This window comes from Lagopus leucura, unplaced genomic scaffold (genome assembly GCF_019238085.1).
Source record: "Lagopus leucura isolate 7727_CA_CO unplaced genomic scaffold, USGS_WTPT01 Super-Scaffold_810, whole genome shotgun sequence".
Lineage (NCBI taxonomy): Eukaryota > Metazoa > Chordata > Aves > Galliformes > Phasianidae > Lagopus > Lagopus leucura.
Genome location: NW_024962261.1, coordinates 9,056,739 through 9,075,901, shown reverse-complemented (window position 1 = coordinate 9,075,901; position 19,163 = coordinate 9,056,739). Strand labels below are relative to the sequence as shown.

The following is a 19,163-nucleotide window of genomic DNA, read 5'->3' as shown; positions in this document are numbered from 1 at the left end:
TTAGGCGGGGAGAAGCTGTTGCGGGAAAGCGGGCTTCCCCGGGGAGGAATCGGGTGTTGCCAGCCTCGGCGAGCCCCGCGCAGCCCGGCGCGCTCCCACCGACACCCGTCCTCCCCCGCCGGTGTCTGCCCTCCTCCGACCGGCTGGAAAGAGAGAGCGGGCGGCAGCGCACAACTCCTGCCCGCTCCCTCCCTTTGATTTGATGGCCTTTATTCTTCCTAATTGGATAAAATAGGAAGTCACTGACAGTCCTGCGTTGCTGGGTGCGCTGATTTCCCTCAGACCAGCCCTGCAGAGGGCGGGGGGTGGGGACGGGAGGAAGGAGTGAGCCTGTACATCAGAGAAACAGGCTGCGAGGGGGCTGGGGGAGCGGGGCGGGGGGGGAAGGAGGAAAGTGAATGAGCTCTCAAGAAGGACAAAGAGGGAGGGGAGAGAAAGGGAGTTACCATCGCCTTGGCATCGCTCTTCCTTTCAAACCTCTGTGTAATGATATTGTTTGCAGTGATGCTCAGACAGCGAGCACCTGCTGCTCTGTAATGATTCAGCCTCTTTCAGCCGCCGCTGTAACGCGACAGGATGCTGCTGCTACTGTCACTTCTGCCGCTGCCGCTGTTGTTACAGATTTTGCTTTTGCTCCTTCTACCGCATGACAATTGTTTTCCTCGCCTAAGCAGATACCAGCCTCAGATGCTCAAGGTGAGAGTCTTGCCTTTCACTCTGGGCTATTGGTTCACTTAATCCGGTCAATTTGTTCGCTGCTCGTGGTTGTCTTCCTCCCCACCCTCCTTCCCCCTGTTTTGTTTTGTTTTGCTTGCTTTCGGGGGGACGCTTCTTCCCTCACTCAGAAGAGCTGGAATTGCTTGAGAGGCATATAAGGAATTATAAAAGTGCCCAGGAAACAAGAGCGCAGTGACTGCAGAGCTGCCTTTGGCTTCAGCAAGGCAGCGTGAGCAGTAGAGGGCTTGGGCAGGGGGTGGGAGGGTCTCCTTTTTCCCTTGCGTTCCTCTTCTCCCGGTTCAGATGATGTTGCTGAGCTCGGACCTTTCTTTGACTCCTGCCCTGTGATTTTTGCTGAGCGCTGTGACTGTTACTCCGTCTCTTTTTGTCTGTATTTCACAGTAATGGACTGTGATAGAGTTAAGGCCTTTTGGAGGTGAGCTGTGTCAGAGCTCAACCATGTCTGAAGTAGCCACCGAGACTTTCCCCAGCCCTTCGGCTCAGTTGAGCCCTGATGCATCCCTTGATGGGCTCCCGGCTGAGGAGAACATGCCGGGGCCTCACAGAGAGGACAGCAGGGTCTCAGGGGTGGCAGGCCTGGCCGCGACCTGCTGTGTGTGTCTGGAGGCAGAGCGACTGAAGGGCTGCCTCAACTCCGAGAAGATCTGCATTGCCCCTATCCTGGCTTGCCTGCTCAGCCTCTGCCTCTGCATTGCTGGCCTCAAGTGGGTCTTTGTGGACAAGATTTTTGAGTATGACTCTCCTACACACCTTGACCCTGGGAGGATAGGACAAGACCCAAGGAGCACTGTGGATCCTACAGCTCTGTCTGCCTGGGTGCCTTCAGAGGTGTATGCCTCACCCTTCCCCATACCTAGCCTTGAAAGCAAGGCTGAAGTGACAGTGCAAACTGACAGTTCGCTCGTGCCCTCCAGACCCTTCCTTCAGCCTTCTCTCTACAACCGCATCCTAGATGTTGGGTTGTGGTCCTCTGCTGCACCATCACTGTCACCAACTTCCCCGGAGCCTACCAAGGCATCTCAGGCACAAGCAACAGAAACCAGTCTCCAAACTGCTCCAAAACTTTGTAAGTAGAAGCTATGTGTTTCTTTTTGTTTTCCTTTCCACAAAAAAAAAAAAAAAAAAAAAAAAAAAAAAAAAAAAAAAGCCCCTAACTGCAGCTGTTCTCCCAGGGGGTCATATGACTGACATGTGCTGACTGCTGAGATTGGTACCACATTTCTGAACTCTTGCGAAGTGTGCATAGCAGTGAGCACAGCTTCATCTGGGACCTCTGTAAAGACTTAGTGCCATCTTTTTCTCTGTATCCACCTGTAAGGAAGCATGTGATTTACATCAAGGGTTTACCTGAAATACTATTCCATATGGTCTGTCAGCCTATTTCTCTTATGAATTTGGTTTGTGTCCTGTACTGGGTCTTCCATTTGTGTTCATTTTCTTTGCCTTGCTTGAAGAGCATTTCTGCTACCTCCTTCCTGAAGTCCGCTGTTGGCAGGCATCCCTGTCATCCTGAAGCTATCAGGCAGAAGGGTGGGAAAGAGTGACAGTGTATTTGTAGTTAGAGAACGGGAGTTACTAAGGAAGTGATTAATTTGTGATCTTTCCCTTTCTTTTAACAGCATAGCACACATTTCTCTGTATCTGTCCCCTTCTCTAGGTGCTGAATCTTGTTGAACATGAGACAATAACTCATTGCTTTCTGTGGGGCATTTCAGAAAAGGGATTCTTGTCCATGCAAAGGGAGTGTGAAACAGTTTTCAAATTAGTCTTTGTTCATCCTTGAAGTGAAAAACATATCCAGGGGTACCTGAATTATTTTCTCAGTAGTGATCATAAAGCATCAGAACACCACATTGTTGAAATGTAATTTCTTTGACATTCCTCATTTTAACCCATCAAGTCTGAAGCAAAGCAAGCCAGCAGTTTCTGAGCTGAATAAAATTGTGCAACTCCAGTAAAAAAAGAAGGTAGCATGCTATTGCGCCAACAGCACAGGGCTGTGGTTTCCTTCAGATAGCTGCAGTGATCAGAGTGTGCAGCTTAGTTCCTTGCAAATTGTCTTGCAGAACATTCTTCTCTCTTGTGCCTTCCCTGTAGTGCCCCAAGATACCCACCTTGTAGGTGTTACCTGCTCAACCTCACCTTGCAAACCCGAAGGCACCATAAGTTCACTTCTGAGTTTAGCCCCACCAAGACTGGACTCAGTATAGATACGTGGCAATTGGACTAGCTAGAACATTTTTGGGCCAGCACCTTTGCAAGTGAAAAAGAGCATGATTACAGTGATTTCAGCAAAGATCCTTCCAGCCGAGAACTAGCATTGATCAACTGACTGTTAGGAATGCTTCCAGAATCACAGAAATGAAATTTTAGATATTTGCATAGAATGCCTGCAGGCTTTTGCTTATATAATGGGTGACAGTGGAATACTGGACTAACAGTAATTCATCTGATGGAAATAGTCTGATAGGGAAATACTACTGTGCCAGCTTTGTTTGTGGGAGGTAAAACATCATTTGAATTACTGGGACACTTAACTACCTTTTCAGGTATACAAAACACTGCTCAGTGATATTTTCTTAATCGTTGATGTAGAAAATCTCTTCTGTACTGTGGAAATTGTAAGGGGCATCAAGGATATGACAGCTCTTTTTAGTCCAGTCTGTATAGTGACCAGCAAGCACCATCTAGTCAAAATGGCCTCTTTCCTACGTTAGGGAGAAACAACCAAAAGCTGGTTATGTCAAAACAATCCTTCTGAATTTACATTTGTGAGGCAAGCCTTTCTCAATCACCTGGTAATCTCATTTCATCAGCAAATAAATGAAGAGGAGACAAAAACTCTTTGGAGCAGTTACCAGGAAAAAAAGCCATTATCTGCTTTCATATCTGCTTACATCTGGAAAGTAAATGGTTGTCCAGAAATCAGGTGGTTGAGTTGGATTTCCTACTGTTGTCTTAATTTTCTTAATATTTTTAAGACAGATAGGAACAGACTGAAAGGAGAGGGAGAACTTGCATCAATTTGAGCTCAGGTTGCACTGAGGGAGAAGGTTGTGTAGCCTGCAGTGAGTCTAACCGTGGTGCGTAATTCTGGCTGTGGCAAAGGGCTGAAGCTCTAATAAAACAGAGCTGGAAAAGTGCACTGCAGAAGATCTGCCTAAGAATTAAAGTAAGCATGAAATGAATGATTTGGACAGCTCTAAAAGGACCGTCTTGGGGTTTTTGAAACAGCTGCATTTCAAACACGTTGTTGCATTTTATGTAGAGCAAGATTTGTTGGAGAGGTTGACAGATTGCATCAACGGTAACTTTTTTTTTTTTTATGAGCGCTTTTGACAGCTATAAAATTTTGAGAGATGGCTTGGAAAGTAGCATCTGTAAATTGAATTGTCCCTTCTTTTGCCTCAGTGTCCTTTTTGCTGTTCCAGGCAGAAGGAGGTAACTTGTTCCCAGAAATTCGCTTTCATACTATAATATTACTTTCTTTTTCAGAGCAGAACTAAAAAAGAACTGATAGATTTCATATTCTGTGGTACTGCTTCCGAACCAAGCCCTTCTGTGAGTTTCCAAATCCTTTTCTTCTACTCTCTTTTCTGTCTTACTCAGCATATTCCCCTTAAAGCTGTATCCTTCAAGGTCATCCTCTGTTGAGAGCTAATTGATTCTTCTTTCTCCTGGAGCCTGGGAGAGAAAGCAGAAGAGAGACAATCCTAGTAATTGTGTCTGGTACATTAGATTCAAGACTGGTCTCCCTTCTATTATTATGCTTTGCCCTTTATCAATACAGAAAAAAATTACTTCCTTTCTAGTTAGTTACCATCTTATATTATAATAGCATGTCTCCTTTACTGAAATAGAAAGGAAAGGTGAATGTTTTAAAGGTGAACATTTTAAAGTTGAGAGTGTCTATCCTAGTGCAATTACTCCAGAGAAGGTTTCTCCGCATGCAGGATATAATATTACTCACTAAGCTACAGTCTCCCTTGCTTGTGAAGACAAGCACATTGTAAAAATGCTAACATAGTTCAGCAGCTAAATTTTACTTCTGCCTTAGTCATCACCTTCAAATACAGTTCCACCATTTATCTAGGTTAGTGACCAACACACTTCCTTTGTACTGTCAGATCTGTATTTCAGTAACTACATCCATACATCTGCAAACAAGGCATTCTCCTCTGTACAGATGTTTTCGTGGTCTATTCTTCCCATTAAGTGATTTCTTCCTAAACAAATCCACCTTTCAGATTAGTCTGGAAAGGAGAGGGCTGACTGGCCAGAGTGCTTTAGGTCTGCACGGGAGACATGAGAACGTAGCATTGTGCTCTCAGCATCAGAAGCAGCTCCATTTATGTCTGCCTCACATGCAGCTTCTTGTAACACTCTCAAAGCCCTCTGGTCCCTCCAGCTCCTACAGGGCTGCCTTTCTGGGGTGCCAAAGGGCACTTCTGTCCTTTGGCTGTGCCTGAAGAGAAGATGCCCAAGACCTGGGCTGGTCCTGCATTCTTTCCACTTTGGCCTCCTTGGCTCCTTGGGGTGCAGGGGGTTGATGGGTCAGCTACATCTCCATCCCACTACCTCCATGTTCTCTGAGCTTTTCTGGGCCAGCCTGGAAAACGAGGTGAAGAAGAGAAAGCACTGCATGCTGCTATTAACCAGCCTTGCCTGGGACCACTGTCTTCTCCTTTTGCTAATTTCAGGTGCCTCTTCAGGTGCATTGAACAACCATTAGCAAAAGCTGCTGCTTTCTTATCCTGGGTAGAAAAAATGTTGGAAAAAATTCCACAGTGGACATTTACCTATGAAATGATCTTGACTGTCCTCCAAAGTAGTCCAGTCATGATGGCTGAATTTCTTGTGTCATTTTAGGGTTATGATGGGAAAAAGTCAAAAGAAAACTGGCCTGTCACTTAATTTGATATACTACTGCAAAATCTCCTTGCGAGTTTCTCTCTCTGTCTGCCAGTTTCACTTGTTCATTCTCAGTTCTGAGTCCGATGTCCTTTCCTGTACAGCCAGTGATTGCAAAGGTCTGTATTTTATCTCTGTGGCAAGCTGGAGGGAGCCTTTCCCTCTGGTTTACAGGTGTTGCAGCCCAGGGAAAGGTTTCAATTCATAGATGGTGAGGATTTGCCGATAGCAGCTTGTCATGTGTTTGTTCTTTTTTCTCAAAAAGGCCAGTTTTGACCCATGCTCTGTAGTTCAGAGCCCCACTGCAACACTGTAGGGTTAACTCCATGCCTGGCAGCATCTGGCAGCATGAAGGTCATAGAGCTGCAGGTGGAGGTGATGCACAACAGGTTGTATAGCAGCTTTTCCTGTTTTCACTATTAGGTAGGACAGCACTGCAAAGGAGGCTGCTTTTTCTCCAGTGCATTAGAACATCTTAGAGCATGTGTTATTCCATATGTGATACAATATTGTTGTTGATTAGCCTCAGACATCTAAATGCCTGCATTAGAAAGCTAAGCTGCCTCGGCTTCCTGGTCAGCATTAAGGAAGAGACCTTGCCTAGGGTGGTTATCACAGTGCGACTTGGAAGAGTCACTCCCTTCCTCCAGTAAGTTTTGGCAATGCAACAACTCCAAGACTTGTCTTGAAAACCAGGACTTTTCTTTGTCAAGCCCTGTGAATTAACAATGTCTTGTCATGAGACAGTTACAATTAATCATGGCCCAGATACCAGACAAGTTCTAAGCCTAACTTTAGAGTGTAATATAGACATACTGATCTCAGTAAGCTCTGAAGACAAAACTAGCCCTCCATTAACATGCAGCAGTAAAGCAAGTGACAATTTACTGAGCCATCCAGTCTTGTTATGCCTCAGACACTTCTTTCTCCACTGTCCCAAAGGTTGTGATGACTTACACGTCTACAGCAGTACGGCAGTAATACCCAAGGTAGGGTGCAGTTGGGCTGATGGGATAAGATGCATAAGATGCTGCAGATTTCAGGGAGTTCACGTCCTTGATTAAGCTTTCCAAAGAGGTAATCGATTTATGCATATTTTCTCTCTCCAGCCCAGTCCGTCACACTGCCTATAAAACACCTTCAATAAGCACACAGTTTGGCCAGATTAACTTATTACTATTTTGATTTTTTATAGTTCTCTGCCTTCCCCATTGTTAAGACTCACTGCTTGCACAGAAACACTTCTTTCTTCTAGTAAGCATGCAGAGGGAAACTGATCAGTTCTGCATTTCCGTCTCTTGTAAAAGCACCCCCACAGCTTTTAAAACATGAATGCAGTTTTTCTTGCACACATAAAGCATCATGGGCAGAGCACAATGGAGAAAATGTTCTGAAGTACGTTCTCATAGTAATAGTCTCTATTTCTGAAGAGTAGCTTCACTTGTATACCTTTTTAAAAGCATATGTGAATACAGAAATACGCCATAGCTACATGGAATCTATGACCACTCTTTATTAAAAATGACAGCTGGGACTGTACTGCATCAAAAGTTTCTAAGCAAAATAGATTTAAAAAAAAAATTAAAAAATGAAACAAAAACACAGCAGTGTTTGGATCACCAAAATGATCATCTTTTTAGTATCTGTGGTACTTGTGAGTGAAATGTTTGATTTCCTATTTGTGCACTGTAAATAAAGACATACAGCTGCCCCACCTCAGATTTGCAGTGCCTCACCCCCAGGCACAGAGAAACCTTGGGCAACTGTCTCAGCATCAGATGAGAAGGTAGAATTTGGCTCACTGGAGCATAGGCAGCAGGTTAATTGTAATGCAGAGCTGAAACAATACAAATGAGCGTTTTCATCATTTGCAGTCTTGCTAATGGAGATGCAATAGATTTGCTGCAGAAATCCAACTCGGAATCAATAGCAATGCAATGAGGCAGCTGGTTCAGGGAGAGCACATGTGATGCCAATCTACTGCAGACAGTACCTGGGAAGAGACTGCTTTAGCTCTGCATCAGGAAAGGGCAGACAGCCCTAGAAAGTGCCACAGGAGGTGATGAAAGACTTCTAAGAGGAAAAAGCTGGCCTTGCCCAGGATGGGGCAGTGTTAGGGGCAGAGGCTTTGTGTGGCTGAGGGGAGGGAATTCTTTCCTTTGAGGAAATCATACTATTTTGAACCCAAATTCTGTTTTTGCTACAAGATACTAAGGGAAGCAAAAAAGGACATCCTTGTGCTTAGGGTTAGGTTCAGGCCATGTGAAATCAGGAACGGATGGAGGCATGTTGCCTCTTGAGATGGGTAGATGAATTTGGAGCATCTCTGGTGAAGGACTTCTGCCCTCTCACTGCCCAGACAGGCTCTGAAGATGAGCAGGCACTGTCTTTATGTGGATTGCTTTATGGTAGTCATGCTGGCTACCCTTACTATTTATACTACAGACAGCTCAGTGTCCTGGGGAGAAAACACTGTGAATTACATCTTGCTCCTTCACATTAAAATGTTTTGTGGAGGCCCAGACTTGGTAGGAGGTACACATTAAACTCGAGAGCCAGAGCATGACTGTCATTTGGCAATTAGAGAGATTTGAAAGCAGCAAGGAAGAAATAACTATGCTGCAGTTTTGGCCAGTGTAAGGCTGATGTGACTGCTTATTTACAACCTGTCCTGTCTCATCCTGTCTACTGTCCTCCCCCAATTCCTAGGAGAGGCTGAGTCATGAGGCAGAAGGTTTTAGCCAGCGAAAGATAGGCAGGAGCAAATCCATGGGGACATGGCTGGTTGCCCCTCTGGGCTGCTCTGAGCTAAACTAGAGGCAAGTTCCTTCTGGTGTAGACAAGAATGGTGAGACTGTGGCATCCATCTATTACTTTTGCTCCTGTGTAGTTTTATGATTAAAACCTCATTCTAATACATATCAGAGAGTGTATTCAGCTATTCCACATATGCTTTCACTGCCCCCCACCCCCACTTTTTTCTTTTTGTATCTATGTTTCATTCTGGAACTTGCTGGCAGCGCGTTCTCATAACTCAGACAGCTTTTTATTTTGGCAATGAATATTGCTTCAGTTTTTGAGATGAAAGGAAATCAATACTGGGTTGGTAGTCACATGGCATGGGGCGGGGTGAGTATATGAAGCTGTGATCTTAAGCATGATTTGTGACACTGTTCGGCATTTCTATGGAATTCCTGAAAGAGATCTGAATTTTACAATTTTTAACAGTCAATTAATTCACATGATTAGACAGATCAAAGGAGAGAGAAAAAAAAAAAAAAAAGGAGTATCAAGCTTGTTCAAAAGCATTTCAGGTAAGAAAAAAGAAAAGGACTGCAAGCTCACAAAAAATAACTTGAGTCTTCTAAGGTGCTAACAGTCTAAAGCTAAGGGGACTGGATCTCAGGAAGAATTAGAGTTACTTATCCTTTCTACTATTCTAAATTAATCTCTGTAATGAATTTAGTTTTTCAGCTTGAACAAAATGACCTGAATTTTCACTGGCGTATTTTCTGGTATGTAACTCTATAAAACCTAGAAGAGCATTGAGATGCTCTAGTCCATGAACAACATGGCACAGAGAATCTTCCTGACTAATTTCTTCCAGACATGTCCCATTTGTGGTGTCAAAACCAAGAGAAAGATTGTGTTTTCACATATTCCATCACTGTCTTTGAAACAGGACCACGCATACTGATTTTGAAATACGTGTTTGTATTCTGGATGTTCATTCATTTATACCTTTCTCACCTAGATTTAAAATCTCCTTAATGACATCTGTTTCTCCTCTTGGGCAGTAGTTATCCAAGTCTTCTTGACTGACCAGGCATGCTGAGCTCCATAATTCTCCCCAAGGAGGGAATGGTTTTCAGTCCCTGAATTATTTCAGCCCCCTTCACGCTTTCTTGGTTTTCAGATAAATAGTGCTTTAATTTTGATATGATACTTACACATGAGCTAGTCCAAAATCCCAATAAGGGGCAGTAAAAACTGTTCATTCTCTCTGTCACTGTTAAGAAGCACCAAGATGCATGAGCTACTGCTAGTGCCTACTTAGTGTTTTAAGCAGTAAATAACTAATGATGTCCAGTCAGGGCAAAAGACCCATATGTCACATATACAGGGGCCCTTTCTGCCCTGCTTCCTGAGCTGTCCCCAGAGCCATGTGCTGCTACTTGCTTGGGTGCAATAACTCTAGGGGCCAGTCAAGGGAATAATAAACTGACATCACCGTTCCTTGTCAATGCTGCACTTCAGAGGTTCTTCCATCTTTCTCATTCCACAGCTGTTTCTGTCCTGCTCTGAGGGATACCCCCAGCAAAGCACCTTGATTGAAGAGTGAGGGAGTTCTGTCATTGGTTTTGACTGTGCAGACTCCATCAGTCACTTGTGGTCATGCTTTCAAAGATTTCTTGCTACTTGCCCTTCAGACATTTCTTGTAATATTGTCCCAAGAATCATTGCATCAGCATACTCATAATTTAGTTTGTTGTCTCAGCTCTTCCAGTATTTGGTTCTTTCTTCCACAAGTGACAGCATCCCCAGAGTATGTATACATGGGAGAGAAGGATTTTGGTGTTAGGGTCTATCAGATTAAATACAGTTGAATGATTACATTTTCTTCTCACACTTCTGTCCCACTTTGTCTGCTGCGTGGACTCAGCCTAATAGGATCAGATGGTCAGGCATCTGGAATCATCACAGGATGTGGGGATTTGGTAGCATGATCATATCAAGAAAGTCATAATGTCTGATGATTTCAAGATACTCTGGTATTTTCAAGACAGCACTCGTCAGGCCATGAGTGTGCTCAGCAGAACAGTTATCGTTGTGGAGGTAAAGTGCCTTAGTAAGGGAGACATTTATCAAGGTGAGAGAAACAGCTGCAGGGGAATGGAAGAAGGATCACTTCTGCATCTAGTCTGAACTAGTGGGGAAGCAAACTGGTGTCCTTGTGATAGACAACTGAAGGTTTCCTGCTGGGTTGATGCACAGGGTTGGGGAAGCTTGAGCTCATACAAGACACAGAAGAACATAAAGCAGCCAGGAAAGTACTGGGAAACTGGAAAGAAGCATTTAAATCTGCCAAGTACAGGCAAGCAAGAGACATCTGACCCTTTCTTGTCAGGAACAAAGCAGAAATCTCTATTCCCTAAAGCCACAGATACCTACAATCTGCCTTAGACATTGCAGAAGGTCAGGAGGCAGATTTTTCTCCTGCTGAAGAGCTGGACTATGAATATGAACATCCCTTCTTAGGCCATGCTTTGCTTCTCAGCAAACCTCCACAAAGCAGATCCCCTCACCATCCATCCATGCTGGCTACATATTCCTCACCAATGCTGAAATCCAAGGAGGTGCTCTTTGTGCCCTGTTGTCTCAGCTTCCAAAAGGGCTGGAGCCACTCTGCTCTGCCTGCACAGCAGCATGGCTCTCAGTCATTGAATTTCCTCCTGTCACTTTGTGCAAAAGCCCTTGGTACACTACAGCTATCGCCTTATGCATTTTATCAGCCCACCCTGCTTTTTAGAGACTAGGATTTAGCAGTAGAGTTAACAGATTGTGAAGGTTATCACTAACAATTTTTACAAACTGTTTCAGCTGTGCAATTTTCATGACATACAGCTGTGCATGTATTCTGTTGGTGTGCACAGAAAGGCTGCATTTCAGGCCAAACAGCCAATCAGTGCAGTAACACACAATCTATTTTTCAAAGTTAATTGTAAGTTATCTCAAAATTCCCCTGTGTCTTACAGAATGGTGTATGGCCATGAAAACCAACATGTGTGCTGGCTTTTAAATGTTCAGAGATTCGACATGGCTAGCAACCTTTTTGTCGATTGCTACTTCCAAGCATGTGAATTCACCATATAGTGGAGATTAATTGAGATCCCTCAGATAAGTAGCTTTTCAGACAACCCTGTAATTTTCTTAATTGTTGATAATCAACTGTTTAGCGTTCGCCATTTTCCCTCCTTCAAATTTGGAGAAAGGATTAAAAAGATGTGTTCTGTGAGTGTACACAGATGACTGGTGACAAGCCCAGGAAGCAGATTTACAGCTGTGAATCAGAGGAAGTATCAATTCCCTTAAGCCACTTAGCCAAGCAGAAGCTGGCAGGGGAGAGGAACTTGATACTGGGAGAAGGGAGATAGTGATGGTGGGGAGAAGAACTGAAGGCAAAAAAAAAGCAGAAGATTGTTCTGACACCTCCTGAGCAGAGCTGAGATGAACCAAGCATGGCATGTCAGTATGCCAGCACTCAAATAAGAATTTGTTATCCAAACTGCATTGCCCCTAGCAGTTATTTAGCTGGCTCCCCATGTTGCAGACCAGTATGTGTCCGTGCTGTGCTCATGCTTTTTTATAATATAAAAGTGTTTTCTCTGGACTTTTACTGATACTTCCAGAATTCTCATGCACATTAACAAGAGGCTGCAGTAGCGCTGCTGTTGGATGCTAACTTGCACTTCATTTATACATTAATTTTCACGTTTCTCTATTTTACAAATGGGTGGTGACGGCATAATGGCAAAACATCCCTGATGATTAATCCGAAATGTTGACTTAATGGAAACACTAAGAATGTTTTTTAAAAACACAGTTTGTAAATACTGTGCAAGTCATTTAAATCCTGCACTTGCAGTGGAAGACTTTAAAATGTCAGTCAATAGGGAAAGATCAGACAAATGACTTCACCATGAATTTTGTATAACCGTAAGTCACATCATAAGAGAAAATTTTGAGTGTTCAGTTATGGCAGTGAAACAGCACGTCATGTGAAAGTGAACTGAAAATAGACTACTCAAGCTTAAAATCGGCCATATTGGTGAAGAAAAAAGCCAATTTAGTTACTGGCTTTTTTTATCTAAGAGTTAACTGACCTGAATCAATCACACAATAAGACAGTGTGCCCTAGCCATTACTGCACCAATAGCAGCATGGTTGCTTGCTACCCCAAGGTAATTGGTTCATATCTCGACCTCATCAAGAGAGAAGCGTTAGCAAATTCCAGTCACGCTCCCTGGTGACTGTTGATGAATGCAAATTTCTTCATTTTTACCACAAGTATTTGAAATAGCTCCTTATGTCCATGCTAACTCTGAGTTCAGTAATTTCTCAGCTCCTTTCTAGCTTCAGCTTGACCTCTGTGTGGCTTGATGTAAAAACAAAAGAAACCTTGGAATGATAATTTGAATTCTAATACAATTCTGCTTTAAATACTGCTAACTTAAAGAGCGTCATGTTCTGTTCTGATGGCGAGTCTGTACAGTGAATGCCCACAGTACAAAAGATGACTATGTAGCAGAAAAGCTACAGATCGAGAGATACCTGTAAAATTATGAGATATTCCAGGGTTGCTTACTTGCTAACAGAGCTTTCAAAGTTGTCAGGTTTTGACTTTCCACATGTGATCACAACCTCAGTCTTTCTTGTGCTTCGCTTTCTTGCAGTGCTAGTGATGTGCCCTTTTCTCTGTCTGGGCAGCCGTCAAGCTCACGCTGCTTGGCATTCACAGCAGACTTGGACTAGAGATCTGCTCCGGAATGCAGTTCATGTTTTGAATTATGCATAAGTCCATCATGGAGGGGCTGCATTTCATGGCCCTTCTTTGGGGGTGATGATGTAAGGAAGTCAGAGTAATATAGTGACACTTTTCATTTTTCATGTCCTAGCGTGGTTAAGAGCAACCCTTGAATTGTGTCATTTTTCTCCCATGTGACTGTTCAATCACCTGAGAGTAGTAGCCAGAGTTTTGTGGTAAGATTGATTATACTCCAACAAAGTGCTTCCTTCAGCTCAGCGCCGGGAAGTAGCCTAGTTTAGAAGCTAATGGGCTTCAGTCTGAAGGCGAAATGGTGACTGTGATTGAAAGGTCACTGCGGTGCGTGCAAGTCCTTTGGGCTACATACTGACAAGTACTGTGATCCTGGGGAGGTTGTTCTTGTGGGGATGTTTTTAAGCTGGACTGTACTACACTGCAGGGTCGTTTCACCTTCTCCCTTGAAAACATCCATGGGAACAGGAGTGGGAGTGTTCAGACCTGTAAAGAGAGAAGGACGCTGCAGACATAAGGCTGATTTTTTTTTTTGCCCTGGTAGCCTGTATAGTGCTGGTGCTGAGAGGTTTGCACCATCACTGCTAGCATCAGCAAAACGCACTGCAGGACCAGCAAGGACACCAGCTTGCACAACATGAGATGCAGAGAGCAGAGAAGCAGTCATCTTCCATTAAATCTCCCAACATGCGTTTTGGGACCAAGCTGCACTCATTTCTACAGCCAGCCTGTGAGAGAACCAAAGAAATATACCCATCATCCCACTGCACGGAGAGCAAATGGATAACAACGTTATAGGTAAAAGCTTACAAACATTTTGCCTTGCTCAGTCTCTGAGCACCAGCAACTCCTCTTAGGGAAGACAGTGTGATTTCAGCAGTATCACAGAGGAGACCTGTAGCAGTGCTGCAAGTGAAATCTCACAGCCTGAGAGGCAGTCATCCTATCTGTAATGTGTGACATGTATCAATGAAAATCTGGATAGAAAGGGGAGAAAAAATGCAAATAAATATGTTTGAATAAAGATATACTAAAGGAAAAGTCATTCCAGAATCCTCCAGTTCCAGATTTTTTTAAGGTAGTCATCAGAATTATTGCTTAAAATATATATAGGAAGACCATGGGTCTTCACTGTTAAAATGCATTCATTGCTGGCATTTATTGCTAAAAATGGATGAGATAAGATACATGTAAACGAAATCAGATCCTGACATTTGAAGTTAGACTATTTTTCTATCATTGCTTTATTGAATATAACAGACTGTTTGCTAATGGCTTCCTTCAGGAAAAGAAAAAAAAAACAAACAAAGTTGCACTTCTTTGACATTTGACAAGTGAATATTTAGCTAAAGTTTAGAGATCATATTTCCCAAAGTTAGAACTGTATATGTCAAATCTTTACTGTTGGCTGAATCTCAACCAGCTGCAGAGTCTAGCTGTTTACTTTTATATTTGTTTTCTGGGTGATTTCACTTGTTTGTTTGTTTTCTTAGTAGAGGTAGCTTGCAAAATACCAAATCTTTTCATTTTTTGTGCATAAAGATGCAAAATCAGCCAGTTATTTTGAATGCCCTTGAAGTAGGACAGTACAGAATACTGGTGCTCTCTGAGGACTGGTGGAGTAGGAGGGGGACTCAGTGTGATTTCTTCTACATAAAACCCCCTTCCTAGCTGGTCAGCCCGGCTCAAAGAGATTTTTTTCACTTTGCCCTTCACTACTGTCATTACCGTAATAAATTGAGGATAATTATTTGGCTTGAAACTGCTCTGCCTTCTGCTGTGTAGGTGGGGAAATGATGCCAGGAACAGTCCTTTCTTCTTCTGCCAGTTTGCTTTTCTCTGCAGCAGGGATACTATACATACAGTACTATATAGCTGCTGCTGTTAGGAAAAAGCAACCTAAGCACTGCCTCAGCTAGAAATGCGAGATTGATTACATTAGACTTCATTTATTCTGAGAGTCCTGCATGAAATCAGCTCTTGAGACAGTTAATGCTATTGCTTCAGAGTAGAAAATGCCAGTGTTAACAGAGGGCTTGTTAAGGAAAGTTGGCTTGATACAGAGCACCAGAGCATGGATCAGAGTGAGTCACTGTCAAACTCGTACCTGAAGAAGGAGGTGAAATGAAGGCTTGTAAGTGATGACGTCTTCTGTGCCAGTCAGTGCTTTGCCAGTTGCTGGGGCACCTCAGAAAGCTGTATCTTCTGAGGATTTGAGTTCAGGTCTGCCACAATAGCATTTACAGAAAACACAAATGTGTTTTAGCCATGTTCCAACCTGTCCTGCTGCTTCAAGTGAACCTCACTTTAAAATGAAACAGGCTGCTCTGGAACTAAATAATCGAGTTCTACTTTGCCCTTGCACTGTAAAGCTCTTCTTCAGTGGTCCACTGGGCAGAAAGAAAACTGACTTTACCATCATATGAACTCAGCATACTACATAGGTGAGGCTGTAGTTCTTGACTCTGGGGAAGTAGATGTGCAAATAAATAGGCAAGTGGTTTTTCTATCCACCTTATCTCGAAGAGCCCAGCCTTAAAGTTCAGTTTCTGTGTTATGATCAGTGTAGCCTCCCATTTATAAATGTCCTGGCTTGTGCTAGGCTACTCACAGCCAGAGCAGTGATTTTCATGGAACTGGAGTGAAATATGTGATCTGCAGGAGTGCCCCAAGACAGTATTTCCTGTCCATGGCCTGTCCCTACGGATAACTGCACAGTGCCTTGCACTATGCTCTCCTATGCTGCAAAGCATCTTGTTCTTGACATCCCTTTGCCACTCACTTATCTTCCAGGGCCAACGTTGATGGGTGAATGTTGAATTCACAAGATAACTTGCAGATGCTTAAAAAGTCCTTTTAGGTGAAAAAAGTTGATGGTACTCTGTAGAGGACTATACTCTCAAATGGCTGTTAGGATCTGAGGCAGGTTGTAAGGAGGTCCTTAATCTTTCTTTAGGGTCTGACCATGCCAATATAGTTTCGTTCTGTGGGTCAGGATCTACTGGCTCTTACAGTTTTACGTGTTCCCTGGGCTTTTGCACACTCTCAGATCAAAACTTCATCTCTCCCTACCCCTAGGGAAATGCAAAAGCAGTAACTTAGGGGAGGGAAACAGCGACTGTGTGTCTCCTCTTCAGTACCTTCTGTTGAAGGTATTGAGCAAGGATGCATTTTCTGTGAAGTGCTGCAGTCTGCAAGACAAGAGGCAAAATGCTGTACACCTCTTAGACACGAAACAATAAAGAGCCATTTGGCTTGCAAACTACTGGCAGCCAAAGTGATACTCTGCCATGCAACACAACTGTTTTGCATTCAGATTGAGCAGAAGGAGACACATTGCAGGCTATTTTTAACATTTCAGATTAATTGGTGGGGTATTGCAGTGGGCTGATCTTTCGTGAGAAGTAAAACTAGGAAGGAGGAAACATGCCTATTTTTCAGAAGCTGCTTCTACAGCATGGTGCATGCATGAGTTAATGCCTGTTTAGTGAAGCCATACTTTTAGGCCTGAATGCTAAGCTTTTACCAAATACTCTGGTACAGCCAAGCGTATGTTTTCATTTACTTTGCTGGGGTTATCTGTGGGACTGGCCTGGGCTTTTCAGGTATTAAATCTTAATAGCTGGAAGATAATTGATAAACACAGATTGTGTGGTATAGCCCATCTTTCGACCCGCCTTCGGAGATGTGACAACCAAAAACACCTGCAGTAGACAAGGCTTATTAACCTTTTATTGTCACTGATGTTTCTGACTGACTGACTCTAAATTACCAAAATCTATTTTGTATTTCCTAAGCACTATTTTTTAAAGAGGTCCCTTGCATTCTGCAATGTTTCAGTGGTTTATTGTTTCATAATCGCAATACCTTATATCATGTCCTGGTTATCTGACACTTCCAGAGAATGACAGTGAAACTAAAGGCTCTTTATCTATTGTCTTGGGACATGGCTAGGACCTACTTCCACTTATGGATTCAAGGTCTTTGTGGGGGAGAGGGGGAGTTGTCATTGCTTCTTATCAGGCTAAAATTACTATATCATTATGGAGATTAAATAGGATAATCTCAAATGCTCTTAATGTATTAGCATTGCCCGATTCCAACTAAGAGCTGGTGGAACAATATTTCCAGGGGACCATCTATTATTCATTTCTCTTTCTTCCGCTAAATGAAAGACCATAGACACTGAGCGTAACTAGTTTTACCTTTGCTTTAAAAGCAATGCCATGCTGTTTCCTCTTTTGTAGTGCAACTCACTCCAGTCATTTGGAGAACTGAGCGGCAGTCTGCTCTTGCCAGGGCCAGGGAGGCCATAGTTTATTCTAACCAAAATGAGCTCTTCAGGAGTATAAGACATAAGCAGAGAGTTATCCATGAAGCTTAATTTATCACCAGAGACAGAGAACTCCCTAGTAAATGAGGATTCTCGTACAGCCTCCCACTCCCCTTCTCAGTGTGTTGCCAATTTTAGGGAAAATTAAACAATTTGGCAGGGACCAAAATCATAGCGTTTCCCTCAGAACAACAGTTACAGCAGACCTTTCCTAGCAATATTTTGCTGAGTTCCTCTCACACAGATCTGCTCTGCTCTATAATTGCATTTCATAAAATGCGTTTGTCTGCCTAACTCCTGCTTTGTCATTCCTGCAGCGCAGGGTCTCACTGGTGTTAGCAAATGGTGCTCTCTCAAGCTTGGGAGAGTGCAGCAACAGGGAGCACTGCTGAAATGCCAGGGTACCACAGAGGGTACTGCATTATGCCAAGCCATATGCTGACCAAGCTCCTTATGTGTCACAAGTGACGTACATGCTCCCCTGTGTCACTTGAAAAGCACCAACTGTACTACTTTGAGGAACGTGCTGCCTCATGCAGTACAGGCAGCAGGCTCTGTTTTCTTAGCACTGGCATGGCAGTGTCTTTCACATTTGCTTCTTTGGCATCGTAGATATGGCCAGGTAATCACGCATGCTTCTTAACTTTTTCTGACCTGTGCCAAGTCATACTGCTTTGCCTGGCCTGGGAGAGAGACAGCATTCCAACCCTACTGTTGCTGGTTGGAGCAGCCTTTGCTCTAACTCCCAACCAGCAGAGATCAGCAGGAAATTAGAGGATTAAATTGAGACTAAATACTGGGTGTGGATGATCTGGTGACACTACAGGCTCTTGCAGAGTGCTGAAGGATCATGCTGAAGGTAAAGTTCAGTCCTGAGCCACTCGAGCCTTTAGCACTGCCCAGAGTAAGGCAGCTCTGCCTCTGCTGTGGCCATAATTCCAGCCTTAGCATTGGTCTTCTTTAGGACTTGAGATAGACAGACTTCAGAAGGACCAGAACTGCAAATGATGCACATACACATGGCTCCTTTGGGCTTCTATTGTAGGTTAGCATAATATTTTCAGATCCATGCCGCAGTACTTTTGTTGTTGCTGGCCTTATAAGGCGTGCATTGAGGCTGCAACCTGCTGTACCAACAAACCAAGAGACAGAGCCCTTCCTCTAAGCAACACAGTGAGGAGAGACAAAAGGTTGAAGAGGAAAGCAGTGCAACAGTGCTCATACTGCAAGCTCAATGTAGAGCAAGGGGGTGAATGTAAGGCTGTTTGATCACATCTTCCCTGCTGGTGCGCTCACGTAAGTGCTGGTGGATGCTCCCCTTGCTGGGACCCACTGGTAGGAGATAAAATTGCAGAGGTGTCCATGCAATTGCAATGTCTGTGTAGAAGAAATCATGTAGTGTGTGGCCAGTACATGACAAATGTTATCTCTCTTTGTCCCTAAAAAAGCAAAGCAATACAAGACAGATGGTTTGTACTCCAGAGAGGACTTAGACTTTCTTAGCAAATCTCCTTAGGTGTCAGCCAGCATACTTTGATATTTAACCCTTCTGAAAATCTGCCCGTTCTTCAGAGAAGGGTTGCACTGCCCCTGAAAAATAAATTCTGCAGATTCAGCCTTGGC

At 43.5% G+C, this 19,163-nt stretch overlaps 1 protein-coding gene across 4 annotated transcripts in view; it reads left to right on the top strand.

Annotated features, from left to right (window-relative positions):
• The window catches only part of NRG1 (neuregulin 1), a 170,685-nt gene that overhangs the window by 74,699 nt on the left and 76,823 nt on the right, over positions 1-19,163 (top strand). For 3 of the 4 annotated variants that reach the window (XM_042866346.1, XM_042866344.1, XM_042866345.1), the window contains exon 1: positions 1,177-1,804. The exons of the other annotated variant lie outside the window; for it this stretch is intronic. In XM_042866346.1, the coding sequence (XP_042722280.1) occupies positions 1,177-1,804 (628 nt within the window). Of the gene's footprint in view, positions 1-1,176; positions 1,805-19,163 lie in introns of those variants that run through there. 4 annotated transcript variants of the gene reach the window in all.